Here is a 16,964-nt window from a genome sequence, read left to right as displayed (position 1 = left end):
TTAATTAGGGCGAAGTTGATTAAGGTATAGCTAATTAATATAGAGTTAATTAAAACACTCGAACCCGCGACCTTTGGTGGTAGTCGAAGCCACAGCCTTTGGTGTTAATGTGGGCGCAGTTGGTTAAGGCACAGTTAAATCATATAGATGTAATTACAGGGTACTTGAACCCACAACCTTTGTTGTTAATTAGGGTGAAGTTGATTAGGCCACTGTTCATTATTATAGAGTTAATGAAGGCACTCGAACCCACGACGTTTGGTGGGAGAAACCAAGTAATAAGAAGTAACAACGCATTCGTATGAGATTGTCAAGTAATTTAATGACTGTCTCTTGAGCGCATAGGCGTTTGCCTTCACCCTCTTTGGCCTATGCTAAAGTGACTGTCGATTTTTTTTCTTTCACATGAGTATTTTCTACCGATGCCACTACACGTCTGTCACTTATAGGCAAGTCGGCTTGGTATCGTGTAAGAAAAATTCGATTTCAGTGGGTTTCGTACGCCTTTGACAGCAACGTAAGGCGACAAGGCAAGGCTAAGCACCGACGAATGTTCAGAACCTTCGACACTTTTCACCGACGCCTCCCCCCCTCCCCCATATGGGTCCGCATTCCAAAACTTCTCCCACGTAACAGTGTTCCATCATTGGCTGTCGTTCGGGCGCCTGCTGCTCACGGTATCGGTCGCCGTGATAACCGGACGATTGGCACCGCAATAGTCAACCTCGGACAGCACTTGCTTACGCAAGAGAAGTTCCACAAGTAAGCGCCCTGAGTGGAGAAGGAGGGAAAATAAAGCAAGAGACAGGGTAAATACCTGCTGCCTACCTTATACTGGGGAAAAGCGTAAAGGGCATGAACGGTGCTATGAGGTAAGAAGAAATACAAACGATAAACAAAAGAAAAAAGGTCTGCACACAAACGCGATGCAGCACTGTACTGCACCGTCCGCGTGTCCTCAAGTAAGGAAACAACGCGCTGAATGCCTTCGGGATTGAACCCGGCTTGAAACAGTGTCCGAGGATTTTCTCCTCCGCCAAATGGCGTCAAAATGCCCTGGGCAAGGTGGTGATCTCTCTTAATGGGTGACTGATGGAGCCAGTTGGGGGATCCCTAATAAACGAACAGTGCCAAAGCCAGAAAAGGACGTGAAATCGACCATGGCGAGCGCTGTCTGCAATTGTCTTCGTCGTGTTTACGTCCTTGTCGGCTTTTCGCGTTGGGGTGCTATGCAGGGAAGGCCCCAGTTTGGCAAAGTTCGTGACATTCGTGAGCTCTGGTGACGCTCTCAGGTGAATGAGCTAATGGTATGAAGAAATAAAATTGAAGCCTCGGCACGCCTGTAGTTTCGTTGGCTTATCTAGATTCACTTTAGGGTTATCACCACTCGGGCCTGGTGATAACCCCGTCGTGGGGGGCCGTAAAAAGAGGAGCCACGTGGTCAAATGGTCGGTCCCTTCTGTCATTCATTTTTCGTTCGACCCACTGCATTACCTGTGCAGGTATGTTATAAAAAGAAAGTTTTCTTGTGTATTTTTATTTCGCACTTTATGGTAGTTTGGAACACATTTCCAAATGCGCATGATGTACACTGAATGGATTTTAAAGTGATTTGCAATTTTCATCAGTTTTGCGTTGTACTTCGAGGGAACGGTGGATAGACAGACAATGTCCGAAAGAGGAGACAAGCCCGTCACTCACCCCGGAAAGGCGTGGCAAGCGGCTTGCGCAGAGTATGTATAGATAGCGGGACAGTCACGGTATCGATGTTGTGCTGATGCGGTGGTGGCGCGTAACATTGCCCATGCCTTCCGTGTTTGAAACGAGGAAGCGGCTTGCGCAGGGTGCGCCAGCGTTGACGCTCGTTATCTCGACATTTTGTTGTCTGCTGCTTTCGACTGTCTCGCGCTATCTTTGTTCACTCAGCGCCGTCGAGCAAACTCGGGCGAGCGAGAAACTCGAGTGCCCTTCAAAGCAAGCCTGCTCAATTACTGAGACCCTGAATGCACAAAGCTTTCCCACCATCCGTTTTTACAGCGAAGCTTTCTATGGCTAGGATCTGGAGAAAAAAAAAATGGGTCCGAGAGGTTGACAAAAACAAATCATCGTGTTGGCCGATCGTGGCGATAGTGAAGAAAAGGTCCTAGTTCAATGGCACATACCCCTGCGGCTCGGGAACCTGTAACGCGCCCTTGAACTGCCCTTGTCCCACGCGGGACCCAAAGATGTCCCAGGTACAAGTGTAAGAACAGACATTTTCGAAGAAAAAAATGTTTTGTACAACTTTTTCAAAAAGGGCCGTTATAAAATTCTCGGCGGCAACCGCGCGAACGCGCTACTGCCACTGTTTGCGCGTTCGTCGTCGTCATCTTCCGCAGCTGGCTCCGTTGTGCAAAAAGCTATCATCATCATCAGCAATGGTTCGAGCGTCGTCGTCTTCCACAGCTGGCTTCGTTGCCGCTCATCACTCTAGCGTAGAATTTCACTTCTCTTGTACCGTCGTAATGGGGAGGCCGCGTTTACGGCGGCGTGAGCCGTTGCTTACGGAGGTATGAGCCGTTTATTGTCTTACGTGACGGACACATTTAATAACAGAGGCATTACGCGAATGCATGTGCGTGCCTACATCGCCACGATGGCCACAGATTATGGACAATATGTTCGTACCTTCGTTGAGTATTCTAGGTCACCTATGTGTCGTGCGCCAAACAGCTTCGCTGGTCATCCTGGAATGACTGAATTTTTCTTTCTTTCGTTTTTTTTTTTTCTTTTACTCTTTAGCGCGATAGCGTTAAGGGCCCCGTATCGCAGAAAATCTGGCGTCGGTGCAGGTGCCTGCGTTGACGCCAGCGCTGATGTTCTTTGATGAAGATCATCCCGAACCTCGCATCCGGGTCCACGCAGGCGCTCCGCGTGGCGCAGAGACGTTACTGAACTAACTGACTTTCTCAAAGTAAAATGCGTCAGAAAATTGCCAAAGTACGAGTTATACACATCCTACGGACAGATAGCCTCGGTCTGTAATTTCAATATATGAGGAAAAATAATTCTGTTTCGCGGAAACTGGCGCGCACAACCCTTTTCCAGTTGCCGTTTGAGGTCTGTCTTAGGAGCGGCGTGCCCCTCTCTGTTCCTTGCAAGACCGTCTGGATGGTGTTGCCAATAGCGTTAGCAGGAAAAAAAAAAAACAAGACAGCTCGCTTTCGCGCATTGCGTTCGCCGCCAGCTTTCCAAGAAAACATAGAGGTTACGTATGCTGCAGTTTCCGGGAATAAGTATTCATGGATTTTTGAATGCTTTGAAGGCGGAGCTTAAGCGTCCTCCATTTCGTGTCTGTTTTTTTCTCTTTTTCTGGCTGGTCACCTTCGCTGATAGAATGTACGCCATGACAATTGGCCAGCCCCTCTTCTGACGAACTGCTTTGTTTCTTTGCTTACCTTTGCTTCCCCTCTGCTCGCACCACTACATGCACGCTCCATCCGGCCTGGTCAAGGCTTTGCAGCTTCTGCGCTTTCTGGTCAATCGCGTTCATTCATGGGATACTATTTTTTCTATCTCTTTTTCAGCCGATCCGTCTATGAACGCGCTCTAGGCCGGTATAATAGCAGGATGGCTTTCTCTTGGTTCGATTCTTTTTTTACGCAGTCCACCGCCCAATTACCAATCCTGGTGACAACGTAGACGGAGGGATGCTTGGACCCCTGACAAAGAGCGAACATGAAAACAATTGAAATATAAGCGTTTAATGATCTCGGCTCTGCTCTTCGCTCAAACGTAAATTACACAAAAGATAAATTCGTCAGCATATAGCTCTCGCTCTTGTGCGTAGTACCTCTTACATGAAGGAGACGATAAAATGAGTAGGATTCACACGCAGCTCACATGGTTGCCGCAGAATATTTCGAAAGACGATTTGGCAAGCCAGGTGCTTTCATCGGGCCTCAATACTGTATGTTACTTGGAAAGAAATGGAATATCAAAAATGCATAAAAAGTTTGACGAGTCGTTGGACCCAACAACAATGCTTTATTGACTCGGTCTGACTTTTACATGCGCTTCGTTTCGCGTTTTTTCCAGCAGGGTAGCAAACTATGCGACATGAACGCAGTATCCAGTCGCTTAAAGGCGCAGTAATGTTCCACAAGAGGATGGCATTGCACTGCAGGCATAAGCGATGAAAAGGGCTAAACCATGTGTGTCACGGCCGCTGACGAATGGGCAGGGCGACCGAAAAAGCTTCGCTCACATTATTTCAGACCATGCCTTCTAGTGTGCGCGTACATCTCGCTGACTCCGCCGTACCAAAGCACATTGATGGACACCTCGAAAAAGAGATGTCTTTTTTCCTATAAAGCGCCTATTGTTTCTACAGAATGGTCCATTCCTGCGGTGCATCCGGAACTTACGCGGTCATTGATGTTTAAGATACGACCGCAATATTTTGTTCAATCAGTCCGGTTTCCGGTCTCCCTGCCAGATGGTCGTTGCCGCAACTGCCGCGTAATTCGCCACTTTTTGTCGACATATTGGTGGCACTGCGGCTCTTATGCCAGAAATGGCACACTTCCCCAAAACTTCAATACAGATTTAGCCTGTCTATTTCACGTGCAGCAGTTTACGGTTTACCAGAGCACCAGGGACATGGACGGCAGCACCCACCGCGTTCGTAGTGTCCTCATGTGCCACTTTCTTCAACCACAAACACCGTTCCACCGTTCGAAACATTTTAAAGCTTTCTTTAGCTGATTCCCCGGGGTTTCGTGGCTGGCGGACGGCGATTTAACAAGGTAAGGGGCAACAAGAGTGATGAGGAAAGTAGAGAGAAGAGGGAAGTGAAGTTGTGGAGGAGGAGGAGAGAAGGGAGCGCATGGGCAGGGTAGGATGAGAAAGAGTGAGAGAGGCACGTGGTTGATTGGGGCAGGTCCTGGTTTTTGTGCGGTGTTATATATCGAAATGAATTATCAGCGCGCCCACATCGCAGTTTCATTGCGCATAAGAGGAGCAGGAAGGTGAAGACGGCGAACGCCAGGCCGCATCTTACCCACCTGAGAAACGCCGCAGGGTAACCTGAAAGCTGTATCGCTGACTTCGACAATCATTATTGATGGTTCCTCCCAGAATGTCTAGTGTGTTGTGTATGTTCGTGGAAAGGAAAAGAAAAGTAGACAAAAATGCATGATTATGGTTCCTGCCAGGCCTTTATAAGCCAACAGCTCAGTAGCACATAGTCCGTCATTACAACATTACTTTTGCGCCCTCATGGCGTAGCATCACAAGATAACGCCACCGGCGTTGCTACCAACCTTTACGTCACCAGTGCTCCGGTATTCTGTATATGGTAACACGTATTTGGACAATGATAAACTGCTCTAATGGCTCCATGAAACACCATCACTGTTAAGCTACAAGTTATTGGCCACCCTCACCCATCCGCACCCATACCTCTGGTTCCACATCATCAAGAGTGAGTAACCACATGAACAGAGGTGACTTTGCTCCTCGCTGTAACGCGGCGCGGAAGAAGTACTCCTCATTACGGAAAATAATCGCCCTTAAAGGCAGGACGGATGCATGCCGCTTGTGATATGAGTATGTAACATGCTCGAGACTCCGGCAAAAATAGGCGCCTACACTCCAGGTTAGTTGCGAAGAGAAATGGCGTCTACTATTTCACAGCCGTAAGCTTTGTAGTTAGTCATCGTAGTTCTAGCTAAGCGCTTATTGCTACACTTTGATATCGTTGCGCCTGAGTCTAGCTAGGTGAAGCTGCAGCAGTGTGGCGTCATAACCTCCGAGTTCCGGCAGTTTAAGAATTCTGACGAGAAACAGCATTTTCAACAACGGTACCTGTTGGTACCTGAAAGACTGCGTTAAGTAACGATAAAAGTTAGAATAATCAGGAAATGTTCTACTATCGACGGGGCCACTGAGAGAGCCTCTGCCTATATAATAAAACTACCTAAACGCTATCGGCGACGTACGTAGGTAGATATGATCGCAATATTTGCTGGAGACAAAACTTTACACAGGCACAGTAGCATGCCATTATTTCTTTTTTCAGTTTCACCAACAACAGAGAGAAAGAGGGAAAAAATAAACAGTACTGGGCGTTATTTTCTAAAAATGAGGTTGTGTTCCTTTTTTTTCGGTTAAACCCGGGAACAAGGTATCTCATCCCAGCGAAAAGTACTTTCGATGGCGATGTAGCCTGTACAATCTCACTGTACACTCATGACCGCATTGTTTTGTCGGGTAATGTGTAAAGACGTTTTCAATCCCCCTTTCGGAAGTCCACAGGAAGCGCATGCATGGAAGAAGATTGACTTATTAACTATATATGTCTATTATAAGCACAGTGTAGGCTTAATATAGCCAAAAGGACAATACTAAGCAAAGCCCTCCACAGGTAGCCTGAAGACTGTTTTAATACATTTGTACGGGTTTGCCGCTTGTCATCAGTTTGCGAACGCTTTTCCCGGCTTATGTGTAGTCCTGACCGATGCGCAACAACCAAGTGAGCGAGTGAAACGCTGCGACAACTGCCATAGGTGCGGCATACGCTAAATGTTCTCAAAATTGGAGCTCTGTACAATCTAAGTCCGGCGCAGTCTGAGGCCTGGTGGAAAGTAGTGTCAAGGGTGCTCGATTTCAAGGAACGAAGCACTTGGTGTGGTATATATATATATAGTCTGAGGACATCAATATTGTCGAAGGACCTCTAACACAAAACTTAACGAGATAGTCTTAGCTATGCTGAACGAACGCCCGAACGAACGAGGCGAGTAAAGATGCAGTACACAGTTCTCGCCTCTCGCCAATCCACCGCCGGTCTTCACAGCAGACCGCCGTGGCTTGAAGTGAAACACCATGAGCGGTACTGGCGGGTGCTTGCTGCAGGAATAAGCACAGATATTGACACCCCCCTTTCCCCTTCACATCAGTGTACACTGTGCAGGGTATTGCGTCGCGTATCGACATCAGCGAACACGTCTTAGCACTCGCGTAGGATGTAGCGCGATCTGTCAGTCTATGGAGAACACATGGGCGTTCCATCGCTTCGTCTTCTTAGTAGTTCAAGAACTGCGCGGTGACAGGCAGACCGAATTGAAGCAGTAACAGTGGTAACCTGTGATATTCATCTTTGAAATTCAGTTTCAGTATTACTGCTTGCTCGCTAGCTACTTGCGTTAAGTACTGTCAGCGCAGTGCTGGACTTAGCGACGACTGGGTGTGGCACATAGATTACAATATATACGCTTGCAACGACTCGTTCGGAATCTGCGTAAGCACTATAATTTAAACCATGAAATACTCACCCTTGAAATTGCGAATTCTTACGGTGTCCGTCTATAAGCTGCTTGATCAAGTGAATTTCTAGTTGAAGGTGAACGCGTATGGCCGCATTGCACGCGTAGGTAATGGGATTCCGTACACAGCAACAGTCGCTTATGGCAATATGCCAGTTATTAAGAATCACCAGCTAAGATGTCAACATCACCACTTTTTTTTTCTAATTAAGCGACAAACATGCCGTATCTGTCACTGCAAATGTAGTGACTACATCAATTCTCACTAAGAAATTTTGCGTATTCATCTAGTGTGCCCTACAACACTCTGACAAGAATGCTACACGTGCTTGAAATATCACTTGGCGAACGACATCAAGGTTTGCTGCAACCGCCTTGGTTGCATGGATTCGTACTTCATAGCCATTGAATAACACACCAATTCCAACACTAACGTCCCACGATATACTTTGTTATATGCTGTTGGCCCGACCATTTGGTCACCTTCCTGTACGCGGGAGGGCTGCTGGTAGTTTATGCTCGGCAGCAGCAGTAACAACTCCAGCACCAGGATCGTCACAACAGCTGCGCCGTAATCGCCGCTAGCATATAGGCTTCTCGATGCGACGCAGCCTTGGGACCTTCCGCACAAGAGACGTATTGCAGCTCACTGATCAAACACAGGGATGGGTACAAGCACTGTGCGCCTTGCCTATGCCCTGTCCTCTGGGCTGTGTTGCTCACGGATACGTGTTGGGTGTAACGCCGACATGAGTTACGTAATACGGCTGCCGCCCTTCGAGAGGTCTTCTTCGGGCGGTCGGCCTTGCCGCTCGACTGGGGAGGCCTCCTTCCTCTTCTCTTCTATTATTCCCCTCACGCCTCCCCTGTGCAGTGCTGTTGAGGTGTCCTCACAGCGAGAGACAGTTACGGCGCTGCATTTGTCTCTTCCATTTCCTTCCTTTAAAAGTCATATTACTACTACTGCTACTACTACTACCCTTCAAGAATGCACCCAACCCATCACAAATCACACACAAACACACGCTGCAGTTTTAAGCGCAGCCATAGGTACTATCGGTAAGCTACGCGCACTTTGGCACCTTAGTTCCGTCTCGAGAAGACAAATAAAAACAAAAGGAACGATATCGTCTTCCGCGCTTCCTCTTCTTTTCCTTTCTTTAGCCTGAGTCATTGCTCGTGTGATTGGCACGTCGCAGATCAACATCGCACGGCCCATCACGGAGGCTGACTACCGGCGCCGCAGCAGCGTGCTGAACGGCGACCAGGGCGGCTCGGCGGCGGCAACGGTGTCCGTGGACCGGCGCAGCTGCCACGAGGTGCCCGTGTCGGTGACGCAGGCCGGCTCGCGTCTGTGCTGGGAGTACGAGACCGAGGACCACGACATCGGCTTCACCGTGGTGCGCCGGCCGGACGCCCAAGCCGACGAAGACGTGGTCGTGCTGCCCTGGCAGCGAGAGGACTCGCACCTCAAGCCGCGCGAAGGGAGCCTCCTCTGCCAGGAACCCGGAACCTGTACGTATTGGGACCCAAACAACAACAAAAAAAGCGGTGGAGAAACACTGTAATAACTTCCAGCCTGACCCGGGATGCTAACCCGGATAGTATGAGATCCCGTCATATTGTTAAGCATGCCATCTTGTGAGTCCTGATTGGCTCGCAGGGCTGCTACGGCTTCTCTGACTGGCTCTAAATATGCTAACGCGGTGGAATTCGACATTGCCCAGAATAGCAGCCCCTGTTTACGGTCTTTGAATAGTCACGTGAATGCCTAAAGGCAGAAAAAAATGTTTGTACGCTCGGCTTTCCTGATGTCTGGGCCCTCTTATAAACCTTCGCTTGATCAGATCCCTGCGGATAGAAGCAAGCACGTTTTCGAGCAGTTTGACAGCGTTTTGAAAAGGCTCACAATCGGCCTTTTCGTTGATGCAAAGAGTGCTATTGCGAAACATCCTTGCCCCAGCTAAAAGCTCATTTCACGTGGAGAATGAACCCGGTTAGGGCCTCTGCACCTGCTCGGACTGGTGGAAAACAAACGTACGTGTTAAGGAATTGGCGTGGCGCACTGTGCATTTATTTTCTGTCATTTGTCTGCGCCACTCTCTGTTATTTCAATTGACAGAAGTGATCGCATAGCTTCGACGCCGTCTGCACAGAGGAATGACGTCTGTAAAGCGCACCTCAGTACTACAGGTGGTCGAAATCCAGTGGATCGAAATTCTTCCGAAGCCCTCTATAACGGCGTCCTTCATATGCCACGATGCAGTTTTTGGGATGTTAAACACCGCAATTTTTATTTCAAGTTGTATGCTTGAAAATTGCGATAACATCACATAGCATTCACCTCCACCAGAACGGTGGAGGACAATACTGTCATTAAACAGCTGACGCACTATGCTGACCCTTATAATGAGTCAAATTATAATGAATCATTTTATTCATTCTATTCTCTATCTTTTTTTAACCTTTGTGTGACATTGTGCGATAATATGCGATGTATTTCCATGTCACCCATGTGAAAAGAAGCAGCCGGAAATATAATCTGGTGCCACTAACTTTTTATTTATTCATGTCCATAAATATATATAGACTGTCGCGCATATGTAACGTCATATTAAGCGCACGCGCACAGTGCTACGAAATGCCGCAACCAGAAAGAGAAAAGGCTGCTTTCGCACTCAGTTGATTTATTCAATATCTCCCGGTTTTTTCTGTGACCTCCACCCTGCGTTGCCTTCGCAGATGTGCTGAAGTTCGACAACACGTTCAGCGCCTGCCGCGGCAAGAAGCTCACCTACACCGTTCGGGTGGTACCGCCTTCCATCGGCGACGACGCGGCGTGACGTCACACACCCGCTCTCCTTTCCCCGCCAATCGAGCTCCGTGGCCGCGGAGCCTGACCGTTCTCCAGGCCGAAGCCAACCGAATTCAGATGCCCCAACGTGCACTTACGACCCAAACAGTCAGCTAAAGGTGGCGAACCCACAAGCACCACGATAATGGAATGTTTCTTATCTAGATCCTCATCCTCTCCTTCCTCTTTTTTTTTCTTGTGTTTTCTTTCCTTTTTATAGCAAAAATACTGAACTGTTAATTTCTCGACTGTGACTGTATGTCGTGGAAGAGGCGTGTGAGTTTTGGAAAGGACACAGAGGCCAAGAGCAGAACAAGGTCTTAACGAGGACCTGGTGTAAATTAGTGTAACTGCACGACACTTTCTTCCCGTCACCCTCGGTAAGCATTTCGGTCAGTGGTCTCGCCCGACGCTCCCCTTGAACTCCAGTGGAAGTGAACCGTAAGCACGGTCACCACTTCGTTGCTTTGGTATGGTCACCCTATACGCGAGGTCACTTCATTGAACTGGTCTCGGTATTCGCGTGTCATGCCTACGATTACTTTGCTGAATCTTGTGGTGTCGATTACGAGACCACAGGTTGCATATAAAGTCGAAGCTTGGACGTAATGTGTTAGTAAGCCGCTCTCGATGAACGTTATTCCAGCCCCGAGTAAACTGGTGGTGGATGTCGGCATCACATTTTTTTAAAATATGGATCGCATAAACATGGCACGAGTGCTACCTTTCGTAGGAGTAGGTAATCACGCCGTTGAATACTACCTTTGTCCACGCTCTAAGGCTCTAACCTTTAGTGGAAACATGGCACGGACGGTTCTGGCACAATGTCATCTTTGCAACTCGACTGTATTAGCACACTTCAATTGCGCGTTGCGGCGCGGTCACTGGGACACGGTGCACTACAAGTATTTGCTTGTCTGAGAGCTCAGGCGTTTCAGCTCACCCACGTTCCAATATTTTTGCTACTCGTTGTATAAAGTGTCGATTGTTGTATTTGCTGTTATTTACTTGTTTCTTTACTATCCTGCCTAGGCAGGGCGCAAATAAAACACCGCTTTGTTTGTTTCCCGTTGAGCCGCATGCATACCTTTGTTGAAGCGGGAACAGGCCACATAAATCCCCACCCGGGACGCACGGATGCCCGCGAATGCACGTTGTCGTTGCGGGTTCCAGCGCGCTGCAAGTTTTTTCTGCTGCTCAACAATTAACCTCGCTTCCTATCAAAATAAGAAAAAAGAAATCGCATACCACATATTCTTCATATATCATGCGATAATCTTAGATAACATACAACCGCATCAAGTTACACGAATCAAACAATGCTGTTTCATATGGGGGCTCCGGGCAACACTGGAATTCTATACTGGTTCACGAATAAACCCGACGTACGCATTTAGGGGCCATAGACAAGAAGTCCGATAATACGTTCAGGTTGGAAAGGCATAATCGTCTCTGTCATTCTACCTTGACCATTCTCCTGACACCAAAGCAACAACGGCCTCTTTCTTTGTTTGTATTGATTTCAGTGCCATACTTCCTTTTTTTCCTCGCAAGAACACGTGTTCTTCATAACAAGCCTCATCATGCTTAGTGCTGTGCTCCCTTTATACGTGACAGAGCTTGAGAGAGTGTATTGATTCACTTCGGTTGCAAACACATACACATGAAAAGAATTTGTTTGAAGGTATCAGCTGGTCACTTCGCTGAGAACAAATGCTCAATAGGCACCTGACGCACTGAAGCTACTTTTAAGATCGAAAGCTTCCTTCTAAACATTCTACCTGACGGTTGCTAATAGATCCATGTACAGATGAGGTGCAATATCGAGTTACTTCAATGCGCTGCTTCCGCGTTAGTTTAAACACTGTTCGTCCTTCCGAAGACTCCCAATGACGTAAGCTGAAATAACCTGGAACAAGGAGTGTAGATCACCATTCGAATAGCACGCGGACAGCCAATACCCGACTGTTGGAGATCCATTTCTTTTCTAAAAAAAATTAGGTCGACAAATACAGGCGCAACGGAGGGGTACACATGAGTTCCTTTTGTTTTTTATCTCTCTCTTTCTTGTTCCTTTGAAGTATGCTTTTTTACTAGATGAATGGTAACTGATTCGTGTAACAGGCGTAACGTCATGGAGTGAGTTTTACTTGGTCACGTTATTTCCCAGTGTTCAGTGTAACGCTGCGGTTATCCGCTTGACTGATACGTTGTTGGTTGACTGCCCTCGTTCAACACCGCCAGAAAATCCGCTACGGGCTATATCAATTTCCTGAGCCGGAAAGAGCATTAGTCATTCCTCAATGTAAATGTACGCAGCATCAGTATTGTCGGTCGATAACTGTTGACAACGGTAATATCAATCGTCGACAGTCAGTACAGCACCGTAAGGCACAAGCGATTACCTAAGCTTAAGTGTTACTGAGGTTACCCATCGTGTGGTGATATGTATACTGGCATTCATCAACAAAAGTATCACTGATACGCGTATTCTTAACTATGATTAAGAAAGAGCAAAAGCTTTCGAACAGGTGTCACGATAAATACTGCTTCGACATTTCGGACGATCTTGACCTAATCGCTAACGAAAGAATGGGTGATTGAGAATGTTGGGCAAGGTGCAGATTTTTCAGTAACACTTACCCAGAGCAGAAATATAGTTGAGATTACGCCGACCGTGTTTTACGCTTCACCTTCACACCTCTTGGTCGAGCATTCTCGGTCAAGCATTCTTGGTCAAACAATTCGTTTTGATGCGCAGCTTACAAGCGAGCATATCCTTCTTCTGCGACTCTCGTTTTAGGATAACTGCACGAGGTCTCGTGCGTGGTGCGGCCCTCGTTCGATTATGCTGCATCGCGTCTTGCTGTTGCGACTTAGTCGTTGAGGAGTGTCGTAGATTTATTTTATCATTAATGTCATGAGGTCTCCGTTTGTGCGTTTCATACTCTACCACTGGATGGTGCGCCCTTCTTGGAGCGCGGAAAGTAACCTGTGATAAAAAGCTGCAGCGCTGTGCTTCTTTGTTTTCTCTCCCTCTTTATCTCTTCCTCACTAACGAGCAACGAATGGACCAAAGCTAAGAGAAGGGCATGCATCGGTCGTACAATAGCCTAAGCTTCGGTTACCACGTAAATGCGCTCCCCGTGGATTTCGTCTCTTAATAATTTACTTAAAAAAACAATAACCTAAAGGCCGAGGTCCTTTTCGAGATCAACAGCTCTTTGCTGCCCTTTGCACATTGTAAGATTCCAATTGTTGGTATAATAAAACACGGGCCATGTTAAATGTCGGCAGTGTCGTTTGGTTAATTTCCATGTCTCAGGACGCTGTGTGTTTTTATGATTACTGTGAAAATCGTATTTCTCACCTAACACCTGGAGCAGCATGCCAAGCTACTAGCCAAAGAAAAAAAAAACTAACTTCAGCGTCTTATTAAAGTCTGCATCTCTCTCTCTCTCTCTCTCTCTCTCTCTCTCTCTCTCTCTCTCTCTCTCTCTCTCTCTTTACGCGGACGCTGTGCCATCCGCACGGTTTCGGTACCAGCACGACAGACAAGCTCGGTTCGATTCAAGCTAAACAAACCGGGACTTCGTCAGAAATTTTGGAACAGAAGTCATTACTTTTCGAGTGCACAGAGATATCTTCGAAGCCCGAAGTCGTCGCACCATGCGAGTGTGCTCTCCACCTATCACATTACGAGTCATCCCCTTCCTACAAGGGCCTCTTGCACGTAATATTTTAGCCATGCGATTGAATTTATCCGCGCACAGTGTGTTGTCGAGTGACGATATTAAGAGAATATTTCGCGATGATGTCACCCCTTTGTCAGTCAAGAACTTACGTGTGCGGCAACCGACTGTCGCTTGCACGAAGTATTTTTAAATATTAAAAAAAAAAACGTTGAAGTGGTTAAATTTATTGACGATTAAAATTCCTGGAAATTGTTTTCACAGACATGGGGGCCTTATTCTCGGTTGCTCGTTTTCAGAGATAAGGGAGATGCTGCGTTGTACATCAATTCAAGTGAATGTATCCTTGAAAGTGATTGGCGAAGACTATAACCCCAGTGTCTGTCATAACGAATTGCATTCGACTATATGAACCCACCTTAATATAGAAGGCCGCGTACAGTCACGTATCTTTGCGTGTCGGAAATAAAGTAAAAGAAAAGACCAAGCGGTACGTCGCATTCCCAGCTTGCTGGATCCGCCAAATTTTTGCATGGAACGCACTTCCGACATTCACAAACTGCAGCCTTCTGTGAACCAAACGTTCAAAAGAACCACGCAACCTAAATAACTAATGCATGTAACTGTGACGTCAGCAGTTCTGGCGGAATTGTAAACCTGCCGTTTCGGTTTCTCTCTACTACATCCTTTTATCGCTATAGAAAAAAAAATTAAGGCGTTTGGGGATTACCATTCAATCGCCACTGCTCTTCTTCAAACGCACCTAATTATGCGTAACGCATGTTACGTTCCACAATTTCCTTGTCAAAATTAGTTCCGTCCTTTTCTTTCCTTTCCTTCTAATTCCCTGTTATGTCTGTGCACTAAATTGTGGCCAATCGCAATATCTACCGCGTTACCGAAATGTAGTAATTTCTAAACGACGTTGCCAGTAATTGCGAATTAAAGAAAAGTTAAATCCAATATGCATACATACCTTAAGCACATCGTGCCCACGCCAAGCGGGCTAGGAGGTGGCGGCGCCCTCGTCCGAAGAGACGAGCGCCCTGAGCGTGCGCACGAGGTCCTTGCACTTGAGGACCACTTCCTCCTGGACGAGCGTGAAGGACATGGCGATGATGGCCAGGCCGAACACGAGGTAGAAGCAGCAGATGATGAGCTTCGCCTGCCCGCTGCCCGAGGTGGCGCCCTGCTCGAGCAGGTGGGAGCCGGGCACGATGTCGCCGAACCCGATGGTGCTCAGCGTGATGAAGCTGAAGTAGGCGCCGTCCAGGAAGCTCCACTCCTCCCACACCGAGAACAGCGTGGCGCCGAAGCAGACGTAGCCGCCCACCAGCAGCAGCACCAGGTACACCGGGATTCGCTCCTGCGAGAACGACGGGAGTAGGCGCGATAGCTCGAGCGCCTGTACTGCTGCCCCCACGGGTGAGGCGATGCGAGCAAGAAAGTACCGGAGTGCACCCGGGCGCCAGTCCTCATCCTTCCGGACTGCACGCGGGCTTTGATAACTGAGTGTCGATCAGGTCGAGAGCGTTGGTGTGGGCTAGCTGATACACATCGGCGTTCATATGTACCGGCCGCGATAAAATAGTTTGCGTCCCTGCTCTGTCCCGTCCTTTCACGCTGTTTAAATATAATATGACGTTAAAATAAATTCCGATGTTTCGCTTGCCAAAACCACGATCTAATCATGAGGCATGCCGTTTGACCGCCTCTAACATGCACCCAGTGCACAGCACACGAGCGGTTTTTTTTTTTTTTTTTTGCATTCCGCCCTCGTCGGAAGGTGGCCTCCGCAGCCGGGGTCGAACACGCGACCTCAGCAGCGTAACGCCAAAGCCACTCGACTTACGGCAGCGGTTTCGAGCTTTTTTGACTCCGCAGATCAGATTATCTGGTGGAGGGGCTCTCCCGACGCGAAAGGCATTTGCTGGGTTATAGTTGGTGCACGTAAGAGTTGCGGAGTAGCAACTGCGGAAATGGAGTAATTACCGAATCATTCCGCATCTTGAAACAACGAGAAGGGAATGGGTATGGAATCATGGCCCAAGTCTGACAGATGGGATGGGAATTGAGTGAGAGCCCGAGATTCTGGAACGGAGTTGGGATGGAATGGGTACTTAGTCCCGGAGTGCTAAGCGTTTATTTTAGGCGAGAATACAAAAGTGCAAAACAGATAAATTTCTCATTCAGATTAAACTAGACATGGCCAATTTATATTATTTCTCCTGCCGGGTTTTTTTTTTTTTTCAGTATCCTCCTATAAGTGACTACTTCTGCCGCGGGAACTATAAACAACACAATAGCCTACGTGCATATTCTACAACTCTGAAGACCAGGAAACCTTTCTGCATTACAAGGCAGAAGTTTCTTTTAAAGCAATTTCTAGTTGCCAAGAATTATTTGGTCTAACAAGAGCACGAATAGTCTGCAACACAAGGATGGAGGCGACGAATGGTTGCACCTTGCGTGCCGCGATAACGCGCCCCACAGGGCTGGGAGTGTTCTCTACTATACAGAACGCCCGATAACAAGCGGTCGGAGAGGTCCTGAAAAAAAAATTCGGCAGTGTTTTGCACTCCTGTAACACGTGAAAACGAAAGCCTGCTATATGAAAGCCTGCGTACGATGTGGTCGCGGAACGGCCAACACGCGTGCAGCTAAAGTGAAGTTAATTTCGGCGGTCGCGAGCAGGCAGCTGTAGGATATAGTATGTGATAAATCGCTTCACCATCATCGATTCACAAAACTCATTCACCAAATCGAAAGTCAGCGGTTGTCTCCGTCGTTTCTGTTCGTCATTTGGCCCATGTTACAATCAGCACATCATCATGGATTATCTACTATCTACGAATTATCTACGAATATACACGGCGAAGCGTAATTTCACTATCTGAAGGCATCAGTCATTATACGTCATTTCTTAATCATAGTTTTGAAGAAGCCTAGATAGTGACGGAGCCTTTCCCCGTTTCTTCACTTTTTTCCCATTATGAACAAAGGAAGGGTTTAAGAAGATGCATGGTACCGCAGGCTGTCACCACTAATTGACAAGTTGAGGAGATATTTTGATCAAAAGTGCTGAATATAATTTACATTCTCGCCATATAT

At 47.4% G+C, this 16,964-nt stretch overlaps 2 protein-coding genes across 2 annotated transcripts in view; one reads left to right on the top strand and one right to left on the bottom strand.

The window, feature by feature from the left end:
* Positions 1-11,235, top strand: part of LOC126542025 (SEC14-like protein 2) — a 76,747-nt gene extending 65,512 nt beyond the window's left edge. The window contains exons 11-12 of the mRNA XM_050188995.3: positions 8,507-8,822; positions 10,050-11,235. Of these exons, the coding sequence (XP_050044952.1) occupies positions 8,507-8,822; positions 10,050-10,150 (417 nt within the window). The 3' untranslated portion in view covers positions 10,151-11,235. The remainder of the gene's footprint in view (positions 1-8,506; positions 8,823-10,049) is intronic.
* LOC126541983 (potassium channel subfamily K member 18-like) overlaps positions 8,738-16,964 on the bottom strand; it is a 109,016-nt gene continuing 100,789 nt past the window's right edge. The window contains exons 4-5 of the mRNA XM_050188954.2: positions 14,830-15,219; positions 8,738-8,820 (exon numbers count right to left, since the gene is read on the bottom strand). Coding sequence (XP_050044911.1) covers positions 14,860-15,219 — 360 coding nt within the window. The 3' untranslated portion in view covers positions 8,738-8,820; positions 14,830-14,859. The remainder of the gene's footprint in view (positions 8,821-14,829; positions 15,220-16,964) is intronic.

This window comes from Dermacentor andersoni, chromosome 3 (assembly GCF_023375885.2).
Source record: "Dermacentor andersoni chromosome 3, qqDerAnde1_hic_scaffold, whole genome shotgun sequence".
Classification (NCBI taxonomy): Eukaryota; Metazoa; Arthropoda; class Arachnida; order Ixodida; family Ixodidae; genus Dermacentor; species Dermacentor andersoni.
This window is presented reverse-complemented; position numbering and strand designations above follow the sequence as displayed.